The sequence below is a fragment of the Dasypus novemcinctus genome, chromosome 12, assembly GCF_030445035.2.
Source record: "Dasypus novemcinctus isolate mDasNov1 chromosome 12, mDasNov1.1.hap2, whole genome shotgun sequence".
NCBI lineage: Eukaryota > Metazoa > Chordata > Mammalia > Cingulata > Dasypodidae > Dasypus > Dasypus novemcinctus.
The window spans coordinates 98,532,824-98,559,625 of NC_080684.1; the positions used below are offsets into that span (position 1 = coordinate 98,532,824).

General features: G+C 38.8%; 1 protein-coding gene and 1 long non-coding RNA gene across 5 annotated transcripts in view; one reads left to right on the forward strand and one right to left on the reverse strand.

Moving 5' to 3' along the window:
* Nucleotides 1–26,802, forward strand: part of LOC105746862 (uncharacterized) — a 57,782-nt gene that overhangs the window by 24,739 nt on the left and 6,241 nt on the right. For 3 of the 4 annotated variants that reach the window (XR_011650319.1, XR_011650320.1, XR_002798173.3), the window contains 2 exons: nt 8,741–8,799; nt 10,160–11,201. This is a non-coding gene — a long non-coding RNA (uncharacterized lncRNA). Of the gene's footprint in view, nt 1–8,740; nt 8,800–10,159; nt 11,202–26,802 lie in introns of those variants that run through there. The other variant, XR_011650321.1, reaches the window with a different exon arrangement.
* The window catches only part of DMC1 (DNA meiotic recombinase 1), a 47,660-nt gene continuing 30,148 nt past the window's right edge, over nt 9,291–26,802 (reverse strand). Inside the window, exons 11-14 of the mRNA XM_004466231.4 lie at nt 26,557–26,671; nt 26,138–26,198; nt 16,014–16,130; nt 9,291–10,089 (exon numbers count right to left, since the gene is read on the reverse strand). Coding sequence (XP_004466288.1) covers nt 10,020–10,089; nt 16,014–16,130; nt 26,138–26,198; nt 26,557–26,671 — 363 coding nt within the window. The 3' untranslated portion in view covers nt 9,291–10,019. The remainder of the gene's footprint in view (nt 10,090–16,013; nt 16,131–26,137; nt 26,199–26,556; nt 26,672–26,802) is intronic.

Sequence of the window (26,802 nt, forward strand, 5' to 3'; positions counted from 1 at the left end):
GCAGTGACTAGAACAGATATTTGCATACCCGTGTTCATAGTGGCTTATTTACAGTTGTCAAAAGATGGAAGCAACTCAAACGTCCATTAACCAATGAATGGATTAATAAAATTTGGCATATACATGCAATGGAATAGTAGTCAGTTATTACAAGGAGTGAAGTTCTGATAGAGGTGACAATATGGATAAACCTTGAAGATATCATGTTGAGTGTACTAAGCCAGACCCACAAGCACAAATATTTTATAATCTCACCTATATGAAGTAATTAGAATAAGCAAATTCATAGAGTCAGAAACTAGAATACAGGTTAACTGGAGTAGGGATAGGCAATGGGGAGTTAATGCTTAAATTACACAGAGTTTCTATTTGGGGTGAAGGGAAAGGTTTGGTAAAGGATGGTGGTGAAGGTAGTTCAATATTGTGAACATAATTGAAATCTCTGAATTATATACTGAATGTGATTAAAAGGGGAAATTTTAGGTTGTATGTATGTTACTAGAATAAAAATTAGAATAAAAACAACAATGGACTATGCAACACAATCAGTGAACTCTACTGTAAACCATGGACTATAGTTAATTGTACAATTATAAAAATGTTATTTCACCAATTATATCAAATATACTACACTAGGACAAGGTGTTAATAGTAAGGGAGTATATGGAAACTCTGTATTTTGTGCATTATTTTTTCTGGAAACCTACAGATCTCTACTTAAGAAAGAAAGGAAAGAGGACAATAAATCAGAATGTTAAAAGTGGTTGCCCATGGGTAGTTTGGTTGTGGGTGCTTTTTCACCCTGTTTTCTACTGGAGTGTTTTTTTCTGAATTTTCTATAATAAATTTTCAGTAAATTAAAAAATGAATCTTTCTCTTTCAAGAAATTTAATCTGCTCAGTTCTAGGTGACTCAAAGATGGGTGGGATCCTGCCCCTGTCCTCAAGGAGTTCACAATCTAGAAGAAAAGACTATTGCCTAATGTAAAGTAAGTGTAAAATGGCTTATAGGCGTTCAAAGGAGGCAGGGTTCCCTGAGGGTGAGCACTGCCCTTTTCTCCCCCCCGCCCCCCCCTACCAAATAACACAGGGCATCAAACGCAAGAAGTCTTGAATAAATGTTTCTAAACTAAAGTGGTATTTGATGTGGACCTTAAAGTACAGGTTTGATTTCAAAAGACTGAGCCTGTTTCAGGTGAAGGTTATTGCATGAACAAAGCCTTGAAGGCATGAAAGTAAGAGTCAGTGTGGGGAAGTGCTATCTCGATGGGCTGTAGTAAGAGAGCTGAGGCTAATAAAACTTGAAAGTAATGCTGGGCTACAGCCACTAGCCTGTTGGAAGCAGGCAGGATTCTAAGATCATTCTCCTGACAATAATATCTGATAGGGATAGAGAGTGGTTAAATAACTAGCATAATAAATAACTAGATTTAGTCCCAAGTGGGAGTGCAGTTCCATGCTTTTTTAAAAAAATTTATTTATTAATTTTTCTCTTTATTTATTTTTTTAATGTTACATTAAAAAAAATATCAGGTCCGCATATACCCCCCCACTCCCCTCACCCCACTCCTCCACCCATAACAACAACCTCCTCCATCATCATGAGACATTTGGTGAATACCTCTGAGAGCACCGCTGCACCTCATGGTCAATGGTCCACACCATAGCCCACACTCTCCCCCAGTCCACCCAGTGGGCCATGGGAGGACATACAATGTCCGGTAACTGTCCCTGCAGCACCACCCAGGACAATTCCAACCCCTGAAGATACCCCCACATCACATCTCTTCCCCCCACTCCTTACCCCCAGCAGCCACCATGGCCACTTTCTCCACACCAAGGCCACATTTTCTTCGATTACTAATCACAATAGTTCATGAATAGAATATCTGTAAGTCCACTCTAATCCATACTCTATTCCTCCATCCTGTGGACCCTAATACCATGCTTCCTTGAATCCCAGGTTTAAAAGCTTGGATTCAATTCAGTAGGCACTGAGGAGCCTTTGATATGGGCAGGGACACTGATCTTCATGCAGCTTGACTTGAAAATGGTGGAAAGGCCTGGAGCAGGCAAGAGATGACAATGGGAAAGATCCAGAGTGGCTCCATGAATCTCCAAGGACAAGAACTAAAGCAGAACCTGGCCTGGCAGGCAAGGCCATCAGGAATCAAGGCAGGGCTTACTCAGGAGCTCTCTTGCTCTTTGTTTCTCTCTGTGCAGCTCTTCCATTTTTCCTCTCCTCTGGTGGGATAGCCTCCTTGTTTACTTATCTCTATACCTAATTTCGGGCATATATATGGGTCGTGATGACTTCCCCAGCCCAAATGTACTTTGTTCAGTCACTTAATTTCCAACTTCCATATTCCTAATAAAGGAATCTCATTGGTCCAACTTATCTTTTTCTGAATCAGGACATAAGTCTGGGCTGCTGGTCAGTCTATGTATGGACTGTCCTTGGGTGAGTGTTCCCTGGCCCCTCGTCCAATCAATTTTTGCCAAAGGGGTGAGATTAAGTGGTCAAGAACAGAGTCAACTGGTGGATCTGGGTATCTGGGAGGAGAGGAATATGTTGGAGTTCTCTGTATAAAGTTAGAATTATTTTTGTAATTGTCCTGTAAGTTTGAAATATAAAGTTTAAAAAAAAGTACATGGCCAGGATCTAGTTAAAAAAAAACAACAACAACAATGGCTCTATTAAAAAACTAGCCAAGGAAAGTTGTAGCAGCATATGCTTTATGCACATTATATATTATGCCTTTATACTCTTAGAGAGTAATTAAAGCAAATCATCATGTCAGATAATCACATGCTGCAACTGGTGGCACAGAGTAAGAAACAACTTCTATCTATTGGGTATTTTTGCTTCCTAGGTGTTGCCCATTTCAATAATCATCAAAAACTCGCAAAGTATATACTACTTTTTCAAATTTTTCTTTGTTTTTTACTTTACTTTTTTTAGTTTTTTTATTTAATTTTTTAAAAAATCTTTTTTTGTTAGTACATACTATTTTGAACTGCATTCCTTAAAGGAGAAAATGAGTGCAGACAGAGGGCCCCTGGCTGTCCCAGACTCCCTGCTTGTGAGTGGGGACTGGGAGAGGCTGGCCCATACCCGGCTGTGTGCTCTGCAGGTTCCTTTCCCACATACTCAGCAGGCTCCCACATAGTCTGCAGGAATTCAGAGGGTGACTGCAAGACCAAGAAGGGAGAGAAAGCAGAAGTGAAATGGGAGGAAGGCTTATTAAAGACAACATTCAGAAAAAGAAGGATAAATTACCTTGTTTTCCGATAGCAGTTTTTGGTCATTAAAAAAAAAAACAAAACATTTTTGCTCTGTTTTACCCGTTCACTGTAATGGGGTCAGGGTTTGGGGCAGATACATACCCTGAAATATGCCTAGTAAACAGAGTTTGTGGTCTTAAGGCTATAGCCAAAGGCAGCAGCCCAAAGCTAAGGGGCAGCAGTTGCTGTTACCAGCCATGTGGTTGTAGTGCTATGCCCTTGTGTGGTTGTACGCAATACACTCATAGAGGCCAAGCTAGACCTTGGCAATTATACCAGTCTCTGAACTCTTGTTGGCATCATTCATTTATTCAAGTCTAAGTCTTTGTACCTTCCAGCTCACTCTGTCTTTCTGAGAATGTGTCTAATACTCTGGTAGTAGACACTCATGGTTGCCTACCCCAAATTCACTTGCCTGCCTTTCTTTCTAACAGAAACCCCATTTTGTTCTCTTTCTGTGGCTGTGTACTTCCTGGAGACTAAGACCCCCCATCCTGGTTTTGAATCAAGGGATGTTCCCATGGTAGTGATTGGCATAGGCAGGTGATTTTAGCTCCAGTATTGGCCAGAGACACAAGTGAAGTCTGCTGGAAGGTTTCTGGGAACAATTTAGGCATGCTGCTAAAAGAATGCCTCATTTCTGTCTGGATGTTGTCATGTTAGGATGTGATGCTGGAACTGCCATAGCCATCTTTGACCATGAGGGGAACTGCTGGAGAACAAAGGCAGCATACTGAGGATGGGAAAGTGGAGAGAAGGAAAGAACCTGGGCCCTTGCTGACATTACAGAGCTGCTAAGTTAAGAAACTATGGAGCTGCTTGACTTCTGGACTTGTGTGAGATTATCTAGTTCCTCAATGTTTACTTTGAGTTGGTTTTCTGTACTTGCAGCTAAAGGCATTTTCACTGATATACTCCTCGACCAGCTCTTCTGGAACTGAAACACCTCACCTAGGACGTAATAGGCATTAGTTGGTTTGTCATTGATGAAGAAGTAAAAGATTTTTTGTGTTTTAGACTATTAGTGCCTACCCCAATAATTATTCTCCCTTTTCTCCTTAACTGAACTCTGAATTTTAGCTGGGCATTTGCTGTCTGAAACAAAAGACTGTATTTTCCTACCTTCTTTGTATGTCGATGTGACCATGTGATTGAGTTCAGACCAATGGGATATAAGTAGAAGTGTTGTGTGGGACGGCTGCTTCACAGGAGGTGACTCAGCTGGAAGGAAGCTTTTTTTATACTTCTGCCTTTCTTCCCTTAACTTGGTTTCTGTGGTTAGAGTTCCAGCTGCCATCTTAGCCCATAAGGTGACCTGGAGGATGAAAACCAAGAGCTAGGGTGGTCAAGAAAAACAGAAGCCTGGGCTCTTGATGACAAAGTGGAGCAACCATAGCAACTCAACTGTCTATTTAACCCCAGATTTCTTTTTTAGGAAAGAAAGACGAATGCCATTTTGGTTAAGACACTGTTATTTGGAGTTTTTCCCTAATATTCAGCCAAATAAAATCCCCACTAATACAGTTTCTTTAGCAACTTTCCTTTTAAAATACTGAAGACTGGTGTGTTATAAGAGTATGAAAAATGAGGACTTTTCCACCAGAGTGTTAAGCAAACCTCCTCTTAGCTTCCCTTTCTCCAGTCTCCTAAGTGGCATTTGGGAGTCACCCTTTGGGTGTCTTAGTTGGAGTTCTGGACTACAAGTGATAGAATCCAACTCTAGCTAACTGAAGAAAAAGGGAATTTATTGTATGGTTATTAGGGGTCAATGAATTGGCAGGAGCCTAGAGAATCAGCCTGGGAATGGATAGGATGCTGGGCGAGTCTGCAGTCTAGGAGTCAGACACCTGCAGTCTGGCAGCAGGAACAGCCTGCTCAGCTTGTCACCATTGCTGCCAGACCTAATTGCTCCTGCCACCATTGCATGCACCCATGCTTTTATCCTTGCCACTCTCACTCAGGTATCCAAACTCTTGGGATAGTCAACCTGATTTGGGGAAGAATGACTCTCTAAAAGAAAATCAGGCTGTACAATGGAAAAGTGGAAACTGTGCAGCCAAAACAAGATAAGCATCCATTATTAAGCCAGGGTCAAGTGAAGGAGACTTGACTGGCTGCAGCATGATGTTTTAAGAACCCAATCCCTCTCTTCTCCTCGAAAGCTTTCTCTATTATCTAATCTGTGATTCTGGTCTATGGTATTTTCTATTTTTGGCCTGACCACCTATTCTGATCTCCTGGATTTCTGTCCTTTCTTTTTCTTTGTTTTTTCAAGAATGATTGAACTGGAAACTTAAAAAGGGATGTTTGAGACCATCCACTTCACCTCTTCATTTTCTAAAGACACAGTGTTTTTCCCGGATCTTGACATCCTTGTTTCTGACTCTGGCTGGTAATGACTTCAGACTATATTTTTTGAATCCTGGTGTTTGGCCCTTACAATACCTTTTCTTACTAACCTTCGGTCAGAAGCTCCAATCTCTGATACCTCTTCATTCCTCTTCATGATATAAACATAACCCTCACACTTTATTTTTTTTTTATTTTTATCTTTTTAAAGATTTATTTATTTATTTAATTTCCCCCCTCCCCTGGTTGTCTGTTCTTGGTGTCTATTTGTTGCGTCTTGTTTCTTTGTCCGCTTCTGTTGTCGTCAGCGGCACGGGAAGTGTGGGCGGCGCCATTCCTGGGCAGGCTGCTCTTTCTTTTCACGCTGGGCGGCTTTCCTCACGGGCGCACTCCTTGCGCGTGGGGCTCCCCCACGCGGGGGACACCCTTGCGTGGCTCGGCACTCCTTGCGCGCATTGGCACTGCGCATGGCCAGCTCCACACGGGTCAAGGAGGCCCGGGGTTTGAACCGCGGACCTCCCATATGGTAGACGGACGCCCTAACCACTGGGCCAAAGTCCGTTTCCCAACCCTCACACTTTAGACAACTTTAGCCACCTGTGATTTTTCTTCCTCTCTTTATATTCAATCTCACACAGAATCTTATCTTTTTGAAATGTCTATCCATTTCATTGCCACCACCCCAGTCTCATCCTTTTACAATGGAATTTTTATAACTGTATCCTAAATTGTCTTTCCCATGCCATTGTTATTTTCTTTATCCATTTCCCAGGTGTCTACCAGAAAAATCCTCCTAAACGATCACTTTCATCTGCTTTAAGAGTATAGTGGTTAAGAGTATGGGCAATAGATTCTGCTATTTGCTGGCTGTTTGACTTTGGGCAAACTAAATTATGTTATCTGTCTTCAACTTCCTCAACTGCAAAACGCATTTAATAAAAGCTGTTATTATAATAATGGGATGATAATGATATCTACTTCACAAGGTTGCCTGATAATTAAATGAAATAATATGTAAAACACTAAACCTAGTACCTAGCATAAGGAAGGAAGATCTTGGGGGCAGAATGTTCCAGGTAGGGGAACAAGAACAAAGGCTTTGATGTGGGAAAAATCTCGGGTGTGTTGAAGGAACAGAGAGAAGATCAGTGCGACTGGAGCAAGAGAATGAGGGGACGAGTGGTAGGGGATGAGGTCAGAGAGATGGGTAGGGGCCAGATCATATAATGCTTTGTAGGTCAAAGAAAGAAGTTTGAATTTGATTCTACATGTACTCAGAAGTCATTTGTGGGTTTTAATATGGGACGTGACAGGATCCAGTATAAGTTCTAAAACAATTATTAGTGGCTACTGTGTGGAGGTTTGACTGGAGGGGTGGGGACAAGACTGGGATCAGGGAGACCAAAAAGAGGCAACTGCATTAGTTCAGGAGAGTAAGGTAGAGATGACAGAGCAGTGAACCAGGACTCATGAATTCTGTTTCTAGTCCTTCGTTGCTTGCCATTAACTAGCCATTAACTCTGCCTTTTATAAGTTATTTCCCCTCTGAGAGTCTCTTCCCTCATTTATAAAATTAGGTTGGTTTAGATGATCTTTAAGGTCTCATCTCTAATTCTACATCTAAACTTTAAAAAGATTGAAAGTTTTCAAATCTTTCAAGATCTGCTATCCATGGGAAGCCTTAGGTACTAAGGAGACCTGCCTCAGCGTGGTGGGAGAAAGGAGGCAGAGCTGGTCTCAGTTGGGTGGGATTGGTCAACGAGGCTTCTTAGTTGAGTCAGGGCTTGAAATATTAGACTTGAGTGGACTTAGGTCTGACCATCGCCACCTAGCGTATATAACTGGTAAAAACCCGTTCTACTAGCTTAGAGGACAGATATGGTCAAATCATTTCTTTTTCACATTACTCCTTTGGGGTACCTACACAATCTGTAAGTCTCTATTAGACATTAGTTTTTGCCTCTTTATCTGCTTCTGAGTCCAAAGATGACCCAGGCCTGATCAGTCACAGCTCTGCAAACTACTAACCACAGTGCCTGGATCACCAGTGGACATATTACCCAAACTGGAACAATGAAAGTCAAATCTGGGGCATTTATTGCCTTAGTCCTAAAACACATTTACTTCCCCCCCCCACACACACATTAACTTTTAAAAAAAATTTCTCTCCCCTTCCCATTCCCCGTCCCCCCACCCTGCTGTTGTCTGCTCGCTGTGTCCATATACTGTGTCTTCTTCTGTGTCCACTTGCATTCTTGTAGGCAGCTCTGGGAATCTGTGTCTCTTTTTGTTGCATCATCTTGCTGCGTCAGCTCTCTGTGTGTGCGGCGCCACTCCTGGGCGGGCTGTGCTTTTTTTCATGTGGGGCAGCTCTTCTTGCAGGGCACACTCCTTGCATGTGGGGTTGCCCTATGTGGGGGATACCCGTGTGGCATGGCACTCCTTGCGCGCTGCAGCACTGCACATGGGCCAGCTTACCACATGGGTCAGGAGGCCCTGGGTTTGAACCCTGGACCTCCCATATGGTAGGCGGATGCTCTATCAGTTGAGCCACATCTGCTTTCCCTCACATTTACTTTTGTGGTAAGAAATGCCTGTTGCTAGAAGCAGATCTAAAGAAAATACAAATATCCTTAGTTTCTGAATCAATGTTATGCCAAAGTTCAAAAAACAAGGAATAATTGTATTTGAAATGTGCCAGAAATTTACATCAACATAGCAACATTTCTTCTAGTTCCACAATTCTTCTCATCAGTGAATAGAAGTGTCTCGTTCATTGAAGAGATCCTGGATTTTTGCTTATTTCTCCCTTTGCTCCTCTTGGACTCTCACCTGGCCTCATTCATTGCGGTCACTCTCTGAACAATATACTGAGTGGAGTAGGGCATGGTAGTAACTGACCTAGTGTTAGAGAAAAGAACTTTTCCACTCAATATTCAATTTGTAAACTCCTTACTTTCAGTCTGGTAAGTTTATTTTTGCCATGCCTTGGAATACATTTCACTTTATCTGGTAAAGTCATCTGTGGTGTCAGTTCAGTCTAGAATTGAAAATGTGAACTAATTATGGCTTTTTGATTATAATAGCAATATTCCCTTCATCCCCAGGTTCAAAGAAGCAGTTTCAAAGGACAGAGACTACACATGCTAAATTCCTTGGAGTAGAGGTATGTATATACATGCATTTTTTAGGTCTTAGATCTAATATTCTCTTAGAATCTTTCCCAGACCTACTCTCTAAAATAGTACCTCCCAACTTAAACTTTCAATATGCTTACCCAGCTTTATTTTTCTTCAAAACATTTATTACAACTTGCTATTAGAGTACATATTGTTTGTTAATTACTATATTAGCCTCCTCCCACTAACTAGTGTACACATTCTCTGAGGGCAGGAACCATACTTTCCTTGTATGTTCTTCAGCTCTTAGCCTTCAATATAAAATTGGTGAGTGGGTGACTTATTGGATAACCAAATAACTTTTGTAACAAATGGTACTTTTGGTACTTGAGTTTTCATACAATTTGATACAAAATAAAACTATTTTTGCCATTCATACATTTTATTTTTTTAACAATCAGAAAAAAAATTCCTTGAGACATTTCTAAAATTAGTATTCAGAAATTTTACATTCAAGTTAACTTTAATATTTTAAGAAGACCTTGAATTCTCTAAGCAAAACTCAAAATGTAAAAATCATGGTACCTTTATTGCCCCAAATTTTGAAGTTCCTAATTACCTTCCTCTTTATCTTCCCAACACAATATGTATGTATCAGAAGTACATTTTTAAAGTAATTTCAACTTGTCAAAAAGTCAAAAAACTTAAAATCTGGCTTAATTTAATGTTTCTTTTCTGTTGCTATAAAAGTGAATGTACAGTTTGATACTGTAAATAAAAAGAGCTCTTTCATGTGTCCCTAATTTAAACTTCTCCCTCTTTGGAAGCACATATACTTCTGTAAGACAGTGGACTATAACCCAGAAAAGTGTTGGAGGGGACGTCTGGGGGATTTTGCTCAGCTCTTAGATGCTCTTCCCCTAGGTGGCCCACTTTGAAAAGCGAAAGTGAGGGAATCACATAACCTTTCCCAAATAGTTTTTAGCAGGTTTATTCATACATATACATATACATATACATATACATATACATATACATATACATATACATATACATATACATATGTTCCTGATTTGACATACAATGTATAGTTATAAATTATGGACTTTAAAAATAAATATGCAATTTAAAGCTCTTTCACTGACTTTCCTTTTATAATATGTGAAAAACAAACAAACTCTTATTTCAAGATGTGAAACTTGGGACTGCTTTTCCATTTCTTCTGCTCCTAATAAGCACTAAGAAGCAATTTGCATCAATTCACCACCTACTCCTTGGCATCCCCAATTCCTCCAGCAGTTATTGCGAAGGTGGCTTCATTTTCAGGCATCTCAGGGCTAACAGAATACAAGGGAACAGAAGTTTATAAAAAGCTCTATTTCTATAAATAATTTATTCATGTCACAGGCATCATGGTCCCATCATTCTGAGTCTCCAGAGACATCTGAGCTGGTACAGCTAAATGTGGACTACAGAATTTACCTACAAGTATTATCAACCCTCACAAACATTTGCTGAGCAAATTCTATATATAAGGTTCTGAATGTCAAGAAAAATTACCCCAAACTTGGAAATAGGCAGAAGAAATAACTGGGTATTCTTCCAGTATAGTGCCAGGCATTGCCTGGCAGACCCTTAGGGGCTTACCTGATTCTGTAGTGGTTGCTGCCTGTCTATTGATGATGTCTGTCGATGTAAGGGGAAACTGAGAAAGACTTTGAAATGAACTAAAAGATTCCCGGCTACCTTCAGTTGAAAACAAAGGCCCTCCACTTCCACAGAGCTCTGTGCCTTTCATGTCTTTGAACTTTCATGCCTTTTGAAACTCTTCAAGTTGTAGAAAACCATGAGTAATGGGGATTATTCTTGTTCACAGAAATGTAAAATGAGGTGAAATACAATTGATTATTACCCTGTGGATAGTAACCCATCTTTGCCCATTTTCAGTCTGTTTATGATTCATTTCAGCCTTCCTTATTTGACTACCTATGTGTGATACTTTGATGTTTCCTTTGATGTGGTTATAAAATTTTATTGGTTTCATCATTAATTAATGGCAAATAAAATCTATGACATTTTATATTTTATATGAGTCATGATTACATTCTCTTTTAAATCTTATCTTTTAATTTATACTTTGTAGGAGTAGAGGTTAATTTGTAGAACACTGATAACAATGCAGATGATTCTTTGGAACTTATTCCAGTCTATAGCAATGCAAATGAATTTCATTGTGTGGAGAAGCCATTGATTTTCCTCCAATAGAAAAGATAACTTCAAATGTTACAATTTATTGCCTGATGGATAGTAACCAATTTTGCAGCAATTAGCAAATTTATTTCAGCATTCTTTGACTACTATATAAATCTCTGTTCCTCAATTTCCCCTTTAAATTAGTGGCTTCCTCATTAATTAATGAGTTGAATAAAACTGACATATGTTCATTTTACATTGATTTGCATGAGCCTTGTTTTTAACTTTTTGAAAATCATACGTTAGCATGATTGTACAAAAATGAGACAAGTCTTGGGAAACAGACTTTGGCCCAGTGGTTAGGGCGTCCGTCTACCACATGGGAGGTCCGCGGTTCAAGCCCTGGGCCTCCTTGACCCATGTGGAGCTGGCCCATGCGCAGTGCTGATGCGCGCAAGGAGTGCCCTGCCACGCAGGGGTCCCCTCCCGCGTAGGGGAGCCCCACTCGCAAGGAGTGCACCCATAAGGAGAGCCGCCCAGCGCGAAGGAGGGAGCAGCCTGCCGAGGAATGGCGCCGCCCACACTTCCGGAGCCGCTGACGACAACAGAAGCGGACAAAGAAACAAGAGGCAGCAAAAAGACACAGAAAACAGACAACGGGGGAGGGGAGGGGAATTAAATAAATAAAAATAAATCTTAAAAAAAAAAAATGAGACAAGTCTTTACTCTCAAGAAGTCTAACAGGTGAACTATAACATGACAAATATGCAAATAACTGTGCTATAATTCAAAGTAACCTACGTTTCATCAAATCAGTATAAGTGTTATAAAACTTTAATAAAGAGACATTATGCCTGGCTATGTTGATTAGAAAAGGCTTCATATACAATAATTGAAGAGGCTTTTGAAGAGGCAGAAATGGGGGTATTGCATGTGGAGATAATAGCATTAACAAGAAAAGGGAATAAAAAACTTGTTTTGTGTACATGGAAAAAGGGAGGAATAAGAAGTTAGGTTTAAAACGACTATTATGGGGAAACGGACTTTGGCCCAGTGGTTAGGGCGTCCGTCTACCACATGGGAGGTCCGCGGTTCAAATGCCGGGCCTCCTTGACCCGTGTGGAGCTGGCCATGCGCAGCGCTGATGCGCGCAAGGAGTGCCGTGCCACGCAAGGGTGTCCCCCGCGTGGGGAGCCCCACGCGCAAGGAGTGCGCCCGTGAGAAAAGCCGCCCAGCGTGAAAAGAGAGAGCAGCCTGCCCAGGAATGGCGCCGCCCACACTTCCCGAGCCGCTAACGACAACAGAAGCGGACAAAGAAACAAGACGCAGCAAATAAACACCAAGAACAGACAACCAGGGGAGGGGGGGAAATTAAATAAATAAATAAATCTTTAAAAAAAAAAAAAAAAAAAAAACGACTATTATGAACAAATTTTGTAAATATCACATTAAACAGGCAAGACAGGAGACGGTCACTATGCTACTTGTTAGGAATTTTTTTTTAATTTCAAGAAATATGAAAACATGAAATGAAACATTTCATCAAAAAACAAGTTGGGTTTAGATATGTTGAGTTTGAGGTACCTGTGGGACATTTATGTAGAGAAGTTCTATAAGCAGTTGGAAATGAATATCTAAAACTTGAGTAAAAGGTTAGACTAAGAAATTGGAAGATCACTTACCATGAGAATAAGAGGCTACTGCAAATACTTTGTGCTAGCTGTTATTATGTCCAGAGTATGGGGATTGTATAATATATTAGCTACCATTTATTAAGTATTTACTAATGACTATGTGCCAGGCTCCCTTGTATTATTTAATTTAAGATTTATGATTACTCTGTCAGGTATGTATTATTATCCACAGATAAGAAGATTGAGGCTCAGAGAGAAGTAATTTGTCCAGAAATGTATTGCTGGTAAGTGAAGATGCCAGGATTAGAGACCAAAGTAGTTGATTCCAAAACTCATGTTCCTAACCACGAGATTAGATTTTGTTTGTTTTTTGGGGGTGGACATGAAGCAGTATACTTTGAGCACACTTTGGGTAAGGTTACTTTCATTAGGAAATGGCAGCTTCAGGGTCTCCTCTGAAGGATGGCAAATGGGCTACAAATAAAATAGGTCTTGCTAGACTAAAACTGGAATTGAGTAATAGGCTTCAGTGGAATAAGAAAATAATCTTTTGGCCTTGATGAAAATACTGAAATGACCACTTGCACATGGCAGGAAGTAAAATGAAAACTCTCATATAGAAGTAAGCAAGAGTTGAGAAAGAAGAAAGCCAAGCAGATTATCAGCAAAATTGAAGTTTTATTTTCTTATTAAAAAACCTATTTGTATGCCTATTCTTTTTCTTATTTTTGTAATTATTTAAAATTTGTTCTCCTTTTGAATTCAGTAGAGTTCTTTGTTTTTAATGTCCACTGATCTCAGATATACTAAGTGGAATTAAATAAATGAGGCTTTTACTCACTCTCTCAAAGTTTTAAAGAGGGTCTAATGTACCATTGAAGGCCAGGAGAGATTACGGGAGTAGTAATTGGGGCAGTGATATTCAAGGGAAAGAACTAGGCTATTTTTTGTAGTCACTCCTGTATTCTTGGAAATTCTCCTTCTCCTGTTCAATTCCTGGGTATTCTGTTTCTTTTAAGGAAGGCCTCTTACATCTCTTAAAAGATGAAGCCATGGGTGTAGCCAACATCACCTAGCCCTGGCACCCTAAATAGATCATCCTCAATAAACTAGAATTAGCAGTTTTTAAGAGTGTAGGCTCCTGAGTCAGAAAGCACAGACTCTGATCCTGGCTCCATCCTTTATTGGTTGTGTGATTTATGGAAAGTTCATCCACTTATTTGTTAAGATAATATTTATTGGGGACCAGATGTAGCTCAAGGGGGAGGAGACATAGCTCAAATGATTGAGCACCTGCTTCCCATGTACAAGGCCCCAGGTTTGAGCCTCTGTACCTCCTAAAAAATATATATATATATTTATTGAGCAACTACTACATCCCAGTTGTAGGCGCTTGAGATCTATAAGTGAAAAAAGAATATGAAGATCCTTGTTCTTGTGGAACTTATATTTGGGGAAGGAAGGAACAGAAAATAAATATATTATAAGGTAGAAATATATGATAAGGTAGAAAATGATAAATAATATGGAAAAGAAAAAAGTAGAGCAGGATAAAGGATATCAGAACTGTGGGAATTGGGAGGGGGCTATTTGCAATCTTAAATAGGGAGGCTGGTGCAGGCATCCTTGAAAATGTAATATTTGATCAGAGACTTGAAGGAAATAACTAGATAAGTGGGGGAAGATTGTTTCAGGCGGAGGGAACAATAAGTGCAAAGGTCCTAAGGTAGGAGTGTGTCTGTCACATTTATAGAACATCAGGGAGTCCACTGAAGTTGAAGCACAGTGAGCAAGGAGGAGAGGAGGAGGAAGGAAGGTAAGCTACTGCAGAGACTTGGGCTTTTACTTTGAGCTGAGTTGGGGAGCTACTGGAGGGTAAATGGAGGAGAGAGATGATCTGACTTAAGTTTTACAAAGGATCCCTCTGATTTCTGAGTTTAAAATAGATTGTAGAGGGGTAGACTGTAGAAGGTTATCTATCTGTTTGATTTCCTCACATATAAAATGGGAATAATAACTTTTACCTCTCAGGGATGAAGGTATAGATAATGAAATAATACATGTAAATAATTTGGAGCCAAGCCTAGCACATAGTAGTTGCCCAGATATCATTATTAACATCATCATTTTTTCTACTAAATGTATTTTCTAAAGTTAAGCATAATTCTTTGTGAGGAATTGTTAGGGTCCAAAAAGAAATGAGTATATGTTATGCAATAAATTAAGTTTTGGTATTTTAAGCTCTGATTTAATTTTGCTGTTTTTATTCAAATTTATGGAAATCTGGCATAACTACCATCTATAACTTACTGTAATTTCCTTTATTGAACCTGCAGAGCCCTAGTATTCTCTTAGACTGTAAGAACTGCAGGAATTGTTTGTTCCTCCAAGTTTGGAGGACTCAGTGAAATATATAAATGAGTGAACATGTAGATAGAGTCTTATACTCATTTGGTTTTTTTTTTAAGGTTTATTTTTTATTTTATTTATTATATATTGATAAATAATAAATTTATTTATTATTATTTATTTTTTAGAATTTTATTTAATTTATGGATAGTCTCCTACAAGGACAGGTCATATGAAAAGCAAAGTGGTCTGAATTAAAAGCCACTAATTATTTACTATTTATTCAATAACAGAATAAAAGCTCATATTATTTCTTTTTGACTGCTTTTCCCACCCAAGGGTAAGAGTTATGGCAAATCTTTAACTTGTTCCCCTGGGTTGGTTGTTCAGTCTGTTATAAATATTGCACATCTACAATGTCCCTAGTGCCGAGAATACAGGGGTGAGCAAGCAGATAATGTCCCTATTCTCAGGGAATTTACTGTCTATTGGGAATGACATATGTTATCCAAATTATTACCAACAGAATGTAAGCTCCATGAGGACAGGGACTTGTTTTTTGGTTTTGTTTACTGTTTTTTGTCTAGAGCCTAAAATAACTGACATATAGTAGACTCTCTGTAAAAATGTGTTAAATAAATAAAGAACTGTGAAGTAATATAGGGTATAATATAGTGTGTAGCCTAGACTGTAAGGGTCAGGAAAAGGTTCCCTGAGGAAATGAGGTTTAAGCTGAAACTTGGAAAGCAAACAGGAGTTAACCAGGTAAAACAAAGGAAGCAGAATATATTTCCATACGCTGTGCTTCCCTGCTCTTACCGCACTTTAATTGGAATTAAATATTTCGTTATCTAGCTTCACTTTAAGCTTTGGAGGTTAGGAACCAAATCTATTTGTCACCAGAATATTGAATTCCTGGTACCTAGGACATAATAGGGACTTCCCAATGAATTGAATAACTTTTGAGAAGGAAATTTAAACATAGAACATCTGTCAGTGGTATAATTACAGCTTCTCAGGAGAAGCAATTCTTTTTAATAATGCCATATGCATAAGATTCTGATGAAGAATAAGAAAATATTTACCTGTCATAAATCTTGGCAATTCTCAGTTCTCCTCTTCCCTTTCTCAAACTTATTCTTGTTGTTGAAGCATGAGCCAGAATGTGTCCCCCAATGGGTTTTTTGGGGTCTGCCTGGAAGCTGAATTAATAAAACATTTTTTCAGATTTCATCATGTGGGCTATATACCTCAATATATATATTGATAAAGCAACTTGTTTGTGGAGGGATGGCAGGGAATTGGGTAGGAGTATGTTCTAAGTTAGCAGAGGTTTGGAGCTGCTCTTTATGCTATTGTCAACTAGTTCAGGCTTCCATCTGAGATGATAAATAGTTCATGTTTTATTTGACTTTTAAAAAACAAGTTACTATTGGGAAAACACAAATAAGACATTATCCACTGTCTGAGGGTAACTCCTGGACTGAAAGCAATTTTTCTACTTTACAAAATATAAAGACTAGATTCATTCATTCATTCATTTATCAAAAAATATTTATAAACAGGCTACTATGCCACGCACTATTCTAGGCAATGCATATATAAGTCTAATTAACAAGAAATACCCAATCATTCCCCAAGACAGCATATAAATAAAGACAGATTGAAAACTTCCTTCTTGGGAAGTGGACTTGGACCAATGGATAGAACGTCCACCTACCACATGGGAGATCTGCGGTTCCAGCCTCCTTGACCCATGTGGAGCTGGCCCATGCGCAGTGCTGATGCGCGCAAGGAGTGCCCTGCCATGCAGGGGTGTCCTCCACGTAGGGGAGCCCCACGCGCAAGGAGTGCGCCCTGCCCCGTAAGGAGAGCTGCCCAGCGCAAAAGAAAGTGCAGCCTGCCCAGGAATGGCACTGCACACACAGAGAGCTGACACAACAAAAAGAAGCACAGATTCCCAGTGCTGCTGATAAAGATAGAAGCAGTCACAGAAGAATACACAGCGAATGGTCACAGAGAGCAGACAACTGGGGAGTGGGGGTGGGGGTTGGGGGTAGGGGAGAGAAAAATAAGTCTTTAAAAAAAAAAAAGAAAACTTCCTTCTTGTTCATTAGCTGTATGTGAGAAACCTTCAGTGTTGTACTAGTTGTGAGTTTGGAGTGAATTACACTGGAAATATATTTGTGGCAAGAAATGAAATTAACTTAACAATCCTAACTGGAAACCTTTAAAAAAAAACCTACATGCAAAAATCCTTAAAATATATTAGCAAACCAAATTAAGCAGCATACTAAAAGGATTGTATGCCATGACCATGTGGAATTTATCCCGGGAATGCAAAGGTGGTTCAACATATAAATATCAACCAACATAAACACTACATTAATAGAATAAAGGAAAAAAACCACATGATCATCTCAATTGATGCAGAAGAAAGCCTAGGCTTAGCAATCATTAATGAAGGGAACTGAGCACAAACTAAGAGGTTATATTTAATCAAAATACACTGCAACAACTTCAGCTCTGGGAAAATGTAGTTATAAGCCAATGTAGATTCTGTTCGTTGCATGAAGATGTTCAGAATTCTGGTTACGTTAAGCTTGACTCTTGGTATAGTGAGGATGTTGTCGACTGGCATGCTGACAAATATGTAGATTGTAGGTTGTTAGAATTAAGAAGCTCTCTGGTAAAGGAATCTGCCAATATAAGCTGCTGCTTGATTAAATGGCTCAGAGGTTGGTAACATAAAATCCCTGGATGGGGTTAGACAGGATAGGTTAAGATTCAGCAGGCCCAAGTGTAGGAACAAGAACAGATAATTAGTTTTGGAGTGAACCACTATCAAAAAAGTGGCAGCCAGGCAGAGTAAACTCTTAAGAAGTCACAAGGCTGGGTTGCTCTACTCAGGCAGCTGAAGGGGCAGTAAAGCAATAAAGACATTTTGGATGAAATAGCTGAGAGGTGAATTGCTATAATGCTTACAGAACATGCTACTCTTTTGATGGAATGGCTCTAGACTTTCCAGTTCACACCCTACCTTGTGGGTGATTCTTCCTTTAAGAGATCCTGTGTTCTATATAGATGGGCTCCTTGAGGCCCTGATGATATTCTCAACTGGGCTATGGGATTCTGAACTTGCAAATACTGTATTTATGCTTCTCTAATGCATTTTTCATATTTGGCCTTTAGGATTATTATTTTATGTATTTATTATATTCTCTCTCAATCCCTCTCCTATTCCATCACTAAGCTCCTTAAGGGAAAACTGTATTGTGTTCAGCTCTGTAGCAACCAAACTGCAGGGTGGGTGCTCAAAAATATTTTTTTGAACTTAAGATAGGAAAGCTACAAAATTGCCAAGTTTATTAGTTGGACTGCAAAAGGACTTACAGAAAGATTGGTGCTTCTACAGAAGGTAGGTAAAAATAAAATTGAGACTGGTTGGAGATTCCTATCAACAGCAGGTAAGAAAGAATGGTCGGTTAGCTAACTTCACAGAGAAAATGAGGGCTCTCAGGAAGAAGCTCCCTCAACTTCTCTCTCCCACCTATTGGCTTATCTACCGTTAGACGTATTCGCCTTGGTTTCCTAAGGCTGCTGTAACAAAGTACCACAAACTGTATGCCTTAAAACAATATAAATTTATTCTCTCACAGTTCTGGAGGCCAGAAGCCTGAAATCTGTAGGAAGATTCTTTTCTTGCCTCTTCCTAGCTTCTGGTGGTTTGCTGGCAATCCTTAGGCTTCAATCTCTGCTTCTCCCCTGTGTCTGTCACTGTGTCCAAATTTCCTCTTCTCATAAAGACAGTAGTCATATTGGATTAGCACCCACCCTAATCCAGTTTGGCCTCATCTTAACTAATAACATTTTCAAAGACCCTATTTCCAAGTAAGGCCACCTTCACAGGACTGGGGTTTAGGACTTGAGCACCATTCTTCCTCCTTCCCTCTCACACTTCTTTTTTCTTATTTCAGCAAGTCCTCTTATACCCCAACGTCTTTGCACATACTCTTCACTTTGTCTGAAATGAAAGTTCTTTCCAACCATGTTTGCTCATTTAGCTCCTGCTTACCATCCATTGTTATTCCTTCTAGGAAACCTTGCCTGGTCGTATGAAAAGAGCAAAGCCTGCCTCGTCTGTGTTCTCACGACTGTGTATATTTCTTTATTAAAGCACACTACATTGTAATTTTTAATTCATGTCTCACTACCTCACTAAACTCTAAATCTGTATTCATCTTTGTAACCCCAGTGCCTAGAAAAATGTCTATAATATAGAAGGACCTCAATAAATATTCTTGAATGAATACAGAGGAGAAGACAGTTTGGGTTTGGACACAGCTTTGTGACATGTCTTCAAAAAGGCAGAAATTCAAGAAACTTTTGAAAGGTGTATGGCAGAAAGTGTAAAAGGAGATAGGATTTCCCCCAATTGAAATAATCCCTTTCTCACTGTAGACAATTGAAAAAAGAGTAGGTAACTGGAGCATCTAGATAACAGCCATGTTTTTTTCTTAGCTGTCACCAATGTGGTACTTCAGGCACAGAAGAGAATAGGTACCGTGCTTATCAATGATTACTCTATCTGCAGAGCCTGAATGTTAAGAATGTCATCATCAAAGGCAGATGATTTTAAAGGAACTAAATGGGGAAATAAATTATAGGATTTGCAAAATGGCTAAGGAAACACAGAGGAAAAATATTATGGGAAGAAAATATCCTCAAAAATGACTCATAAACTAAAAGGTTATACTTAATCAAAATAGACTTCAGGGAAACGGACTTGGCCCAGTGGTTAGGGCATCCATCTACCACATGGGAGGTCCGCGGTTCAAACCCCGGGCCTCCTTGACCCGTGTGGAGCTGGCCCATGTGTGGTGCTGATGCGTGCAAGGAGTGCCCTGCCACGCAGGGGTGTCCCCCGCGTAGGGGAGCCCCACGCGCAAGGAGTGTGCCCCATAACGAGAGCTGCCCAGCGCGAAAGAAAGTGCAGCCTGCCCAGGAATGATGCTGCACACACGGAGAGCTGACACAAGATGACTCAACAAAAAGAAACACAGATTCCCATGCCACTGACGACAACAGAAGCAGACGAAGAAGAACATGCAGCAAATAGACACAGAAAACGACAGCTGGGGTGGGGGGTGGGAGGGTGAGAAATTAAAAAAAAAAGAAAAAGAAAAGAGATAAGACCTTTTAAAAAAAATAGACTTCAACATAAGCATAACAGCTTTAGCTCTGGGAAATGATAGTTACAAACCAATTCAAATTCTGCTTGCTCCATGAAGGCATTCAAGATTGTTATAATTTTGTGTCGAATTCATGGCTTTTAACCTTTTTTTTTTTAGGTCACTAACACTTTGATAATTTTTTATTTTTTAAAAAAGATTTATTTATTTATTTCTCTTCTCTTTCCCCCCTCCCCCCATTGTCTGCTCTCTGTGTCCATTCGCTGTGGTGTTCTTCTGTGCCCACTTTTGTCAGTGGCACTGGGATTCTGTCTCTTTTTGTTGTGTCATCTTCCTGCATCAGCTCTCCGTGTGTGTGTGGCCCCACTCCTGGGCAGGCTGCACTTTTTTTGCATGGGGTGGCTCTTCTTACAGGGCACACTCTTTGCACGTGGGGTTCCCCTACGCGGGCGACACTCCTGTATGGCACGACACTCCTTGAGCACATCAGCACTGTGTGTGGGCCAGCTTCACCGCATGGGTCAGGAGGCCCTGGGTTTGAACCTTGGACTGCCCATGTGGTAGGCGGATGCTCTATCCATTGAGCCAAATCCGTTTCCCACACTTGGATAATTTAATAAAAGATAAAGGGGTGTGGATGTAGCTCAAGAGGTTGAATGCCTGCTTCCCATATACAGGGTCCCAGGTTTGATACGTGGTGCCTCCTAAACAAACAAACAAATGGAAAAACCAACTCTCATTGGGGAGTGGGTATAGCTCAATGGCTGAGCACCTGCTTCCCATGTACAAGGTTCTGGGTTCAATTTCTGGTACCTCCTTAAAAAAAACAAAACATACATATTTTTCCCTGCAGAAAAATGCATATATGTTCATATATATAATTTTTCATATAAAATTAGGAGACTCATGGACCCTCCCCCTCTGGTATAGATGAATATTAATAATAACTAAAATCTATCACACCTTTACAAGTGGTAGACCCTCTCTAACTCATCTAATTAGCACTATTTGCTCAAATTTCATATTTAGCAAATAATTTAGGATTAAAATTTGGATTCCCACAGGAGTCGGCCTACAAAGAAACTAGTCACATTAACCTTAAATACGGTTACATTTTTCACCATCAATAACACTAACTTTCTGGTCTTTTGTTGAGTCTTATGAGTTTGATTAAGGTGACTGTGTCCAGAGACATGGACTGGTACTCAGTAGGCCAACCAAATCAAATCTCTGCCTGCAAGGCTTACAAGGGCCAGACTCTGAACTGTAGTCAACTCACTGGATAACCGGTATATCCCTATAGAGCCTTGGAGATGACAGCATGCTGACCTTTCCCCAGGCAGACACAGCCCTAATGTACAGTGTAGTTTATGAGCTTTGGGGTTAGGCAGACCTTGGTTCAAATCCTGACTTACCAGCTATATGATCTCAGGAAAATTGTTTAACCATTCTTAGCTTCTGTTTCTTTATTTTAAACGGTAGATAAAAACTAACTGGTAGGGAAGTTGAGAATAAAATGAAATGGTTCAGGTAAGGCATTAGCACAATGACTGCCATTATTATTATTACTTACTTTCTTTCCTAATCCTGACTCAACTACTATGCTACCTATGCTACTTTGGCCAGTTACTTAATCTTTATGAACTGAAGAAAGTTCAGTTTCTTTAACTGTAAAATGGACATTAAAAAGACCTTGCCACTTAGGATTCAAGATATATTTGATATAACTCTTTAGGAGCCTACTATGTCCCAGGAACTATGCCAGGTCATCTGTATATATTAGCTCTACTTTTACAGCAATCTTGGCACATAAATCCTCAAAAAATATTATTATTTGATTGAACAGTTCATTTAAAATAGTCATTCTTTCAGTGAAAGGTCGACCAGGAAACTTTTCTTGTTTCTTTGAACTTCCTGAGTATTCTAGCAGTTATAACCAAGTCTTGAGGTGAAGTACAAGAAGGTGTAATAGCATTCCGCATTCTTTTGGAGGGCTTTAATTTACTTCTATTTCTGACCAAGTAAAAACAGCTTCAGAAAACCGCCCACATTCCTCCTTTAGCCTATCCTCTCATTTCCCCTTCTTTTATATTTTCTTCTCCCCTTCTTTCCTCCTTTTCTTAGGGGATGGGGGAGCACAGAGAGAAAGAGAAAGAGGTGGGGGTGGATATTAGGAATAAAGAGGGAATGAGAATATTACATTTTTGAGGGTAAGACCGAGAATAGCCTGATGTCTGAACTTCAAATTAGGGTGCTGGGATCATAGAAATAGAGGGTTATGGTGATGAGTCTCCACAATTTATGAAAACTTATGTAGGAAAGGGGATATTTTTCTGGGGGTGGGGTGGACAGCACAAAGAGGCTAAAAGAGCATCAACTTTGAGGTGAAAGATACCTGGGTTGAAATCCTGGCTTCCCCATTTTTAATTGTGTGATAGGACAAGCACTTAAGTATTCTGAGCCCCAGTTTCCTCCTTTATAAATTAGGAATAATAATAATGCCTACTGAAAATCCTAGTTGGAGTGTGGGCCTTGAGGGGCATGGGCAAGGGTGAGTGTGAGAAGTAATTAAGATGCACTCCTGGTGCTTTTTACTGAGGGGGTAAGTTAACAGATGGGAGTTTTTGAGAAGGGGTTTCCTGAGGAGATAAAGGCTGAATGGAATAAGAGGGGCTTTAGGATTAGGGGGAAATGAGAGAGAGGGGTACTGTCAAAAGGGAAGAATTTTGGGGAAAAAGTAGAGATGTTTAAAAAAGGGAGTGTATGTTTAAGAATTTTGTTTCCTCCCAAAATATGCAGAAAAATCTTCACTTTTTGCCAACATTTTCAAGATGAAATTGTTTTATTTTGTTTTTTTGTGGGGAAGGCTGAGTTACGTTGGGTCACATGAGAATTACATAAAATGATCCAATAAAGCACCTAGCACATGATAAGCAATCAATAAATATAAGTTCTGTTAAATTTTTTTTTTAGGAGGAAGCCAGGACCTCAGACATGGGAAGCAGGTGCTCAACCACTGAGCTATATCTGCCCCCCAGTGAAGGTTTATTTTTTGTTTGTTTTCTTGTTTTCAGAAGGTACCAGGGATCGAACCCGGGGCCTTGTATATGGGAAGCAGGTGCTCAACCCCTTGAGCTCTCTAAACCCTAAAGTTCTCTTAATTTTGAGGGAGAGGAAAATGATGTTCAAAGACTTTAAATGACTTGCACAAGATCATCACTGTGACTGCCTCTGGTTTAGTGTTTTTCCTCTAACCACACTGCCTCTGCCTCTTAATTTGTGCTAATAATGTTGAATCAGTAGATGATACTCCTTAAAGAATAAACTGCACATTTACATGAATACAAGGGATCTAAGATGACTTTTTATTCTAACAAAACAAATAGACAAATGAAGTAGGTGGCAACATTATAGTCTTATTCTTTGCTCCTCTTATTATTTACCCTGATGTGGGGTTTTCCAAGCTGATACTTTGACTTTTATTCCCAGGCTTCATCATCTGGATCATTCCAGTTTTAAAATCTGTATCTGTAAGACTTGCCTAGGAACTACTGCTCTGCTGTATCATACAGCAACTCCTCGCCTCTATAATTTTGTTTCTTTTTAATACGATGTGCCATCAAGTATAATGCAAGGGATATAAGCCTCAATTATTGTCAGTGTACTTGGGGACTCATACCAATTATAGTGATATTTCTCTGACAGGCCCCAGGCGAGCTGCAGCTTGGAGTTCCTAAATACTGAAAAACAAAGATATTTTCTTTATGGGGGCTTTTCTAATAGCATTTGAAATCAGTTAGTTTAAAAACTGTTTGTTTGGGGTTTTTTTCATTTAGTTGTGGCAATTTATGTGTTTTATATGAAGACATGCATTTAATTTGCATTGTTAAAATTTAATATACACTGGAATATACTAATTATAGTGAACCTTGTTTCTTTATAACCCTCAAACAAACTCACCCCGAACAATATTAGCCTTCGTTACTTTCTCTAGCTCTCTATTTAGCTCATTTCATTATAGATCTCACCATTTAACTCACTTCATTATGCCTCTCCCCTCCTTCAATTATTTTCTTTCCACCATCTTTCTGTATCTCTTTTTATGGTCTTATTGGAGTCCATTCAAAATTGTTTTATTCTTTTTTAGGTATCCCACAAGTATAAGAACCCCTATCTAACCTAATTTTCACCTGTTTCCTTTGCCTCTTAACTGTAGATGGACAACTTTGGTCTCTGCAATGTTCCCTCCCCACACCTGAAGGAAGAACATTGCTCTTTAACTTGTACTGCTTTATTTGAATGCAACCCACTTCCTCCCTCTGAGCAAATGAGTCATTTTCTCTTTTTAAAAGCCTTAAAAATCTTCCATTTCTCTTTAGCTTAAAATTATTCTTTGTGTGAAGTACTTCATGTCTCTACAAAATAAAGAAGATTGTCTAAACTACTCAAGGACTGCAACCTACCAAGACTTTACATTTTTTTTAGTTAAATGGACATTATTTTTCTTCTTTATGAAGATAAGGATTTTTGTCTCTTTCATTCACTAAGTGAATTCCTAGAATCTTGGTACATAATAGATTATCAATAGATATTTATTGAATGAATGAATGTTTGATCCCTCCTCCTACCTTTTAAACTTATTTAATACCATTTATATAGTTTAATATCTTTCACATTGGAATCTCCAGTAATTAAATAGATAATACTCATAAGAAGGTACTGAAAAGTGAGAGATTTATCAAACTGCAGAAGATAATACAAAACTCTTAGGGTTAGTTTAGAAAATTTCTGAAGAGAGTCACATTCATTTCAGTACACTTCACAGAATTAACACTAGCATATCAAATATCTTCTAACATTTCAGTAACTCATTTCATCTACTACCATATGATGTATTGCCTCAGTATTACAATAATGTCATTCTATATTGCAACCAACAGAACAACAATTGGTTTAGTCAAGGATCTTCAATGGATGCTAAAACCAATAGCTGAAAGATTATTGGAAAGCAAGAGCTAAAAGTATCGTGGTCTCAAAGTATCACCTCACAAATTACTGACTAATTACAATGGGAAAAAACTTTTACAATGGAGAAATCTTATGAATAACATCTTAATTAAATGACAAACAACATCACTAATAATGGGACAAACTATCATCATGTACTCCTGATGATACACTGAAAAGCCGTAATATCACTTATGTAGTATTCTTGCCAAAAATGTTTAACATTTTAAATAATGAGAAAAAAAATCAGACAACTTCTAATTGAGGGATATTCTGTAAAACAGTTGGCCTGTGTTCTTAAAAAATGTCAGTGTCATAAAAGTCTAACAAAAGTTGAAGAGCTGTTCTGATTAAATGATACTAAAGAGACAGATAAATGCAATGTATAATCCTTGACTGATCTTGAATACAAAACAAAACAAAAAACTCAACAACTGTAAAGGGCGTTATTGGGACAATATGGGACATTATTGGGACTTGAATAAAACTGTAAATTAGATAATAGTATTATGCCATGTTAAATTTCCTGAATGTAATAGTTATATTGTGGCTATATAGGAAAGTGTTCTTGTTATTAGAGAAAATATGTTGAAATATTAAGAAATGAAATGCAGGATGTCTGCAAATAATTCTTAATGGTTTAGGCTAACAGACAGCTTATCAGTGCAGCAGAGGCCATTCATTATCTGGGAGATTTTTTATTTCCCTAGGATTTTTTCTTATTGTCCTCCAATACTCCAACACTTTAGCCCTAGACCAAAGGGGAACCCAAACTATCTCTGGAAATAATTAAACTATTGCTTTATGGTATAAAGAACTGGATAAAAGTAGATTCTGGATAACAAATGATATTTGCAATTATAAAGTAATATGCACTTTGCAATAATGTGATTTGTGATATATTTGTGCCCATATCAAGACTAATTATTTTGAAATTATTTTCTTTTCTACCCTCTAATCCTTTTGATATTAATCTCTGTGAAATTCAAAAGTAGAATATAGGGGCTTACGTCATAGTTGCTCCTGGATCGGCAGTCATTTGATTAGTCACAAACACAGCCACATTATATTCTACATCAAAAAATAAAATTAAGGAACTAAGAGAAGGGCAATATAAATTAAAGTTCATTATTTAGATTTCAGAGTTTAGGAATATTGCCTCATGAATTGATATCATAAATAAGATCATATCCCTATTTTTTCATTGATTACATAAATTAACCTATTTAAAGCTATTATTATTATTTAGATACCTTATAGTATTAGTATAAATATATTTGGTTAAAAAAAAGAGTTGTATTCCCATGAAGATAATTTTATTTTTTTTAAAGCATTACTCCACCATTAATCTGAACTTCTCTGAAAAACCTACTTGCAAATATAGTTACAGATGCTAATCCAATAGCACCATTTTATTTAAAAGATCTACCTTCTGAGATTTTTTGGAGTCGTGACAACATCTGGGCCAATTTTTGCTGCCGTTCAGCCAACTCCCCACGACCGCTGAAATCCACTCGAAAAAGTGCCATTATTGAATCAATGATCTGCACAGGGTTAATGTAAAAAATAAACATGCATTTGGAAATAGAAGGAAGGAACTAATTTGAATAGGGAGCAATAAAGGAAAATAATATACTAAATAGCTCTTTGAGAGAGGAATATTTAAAGCTTCTAC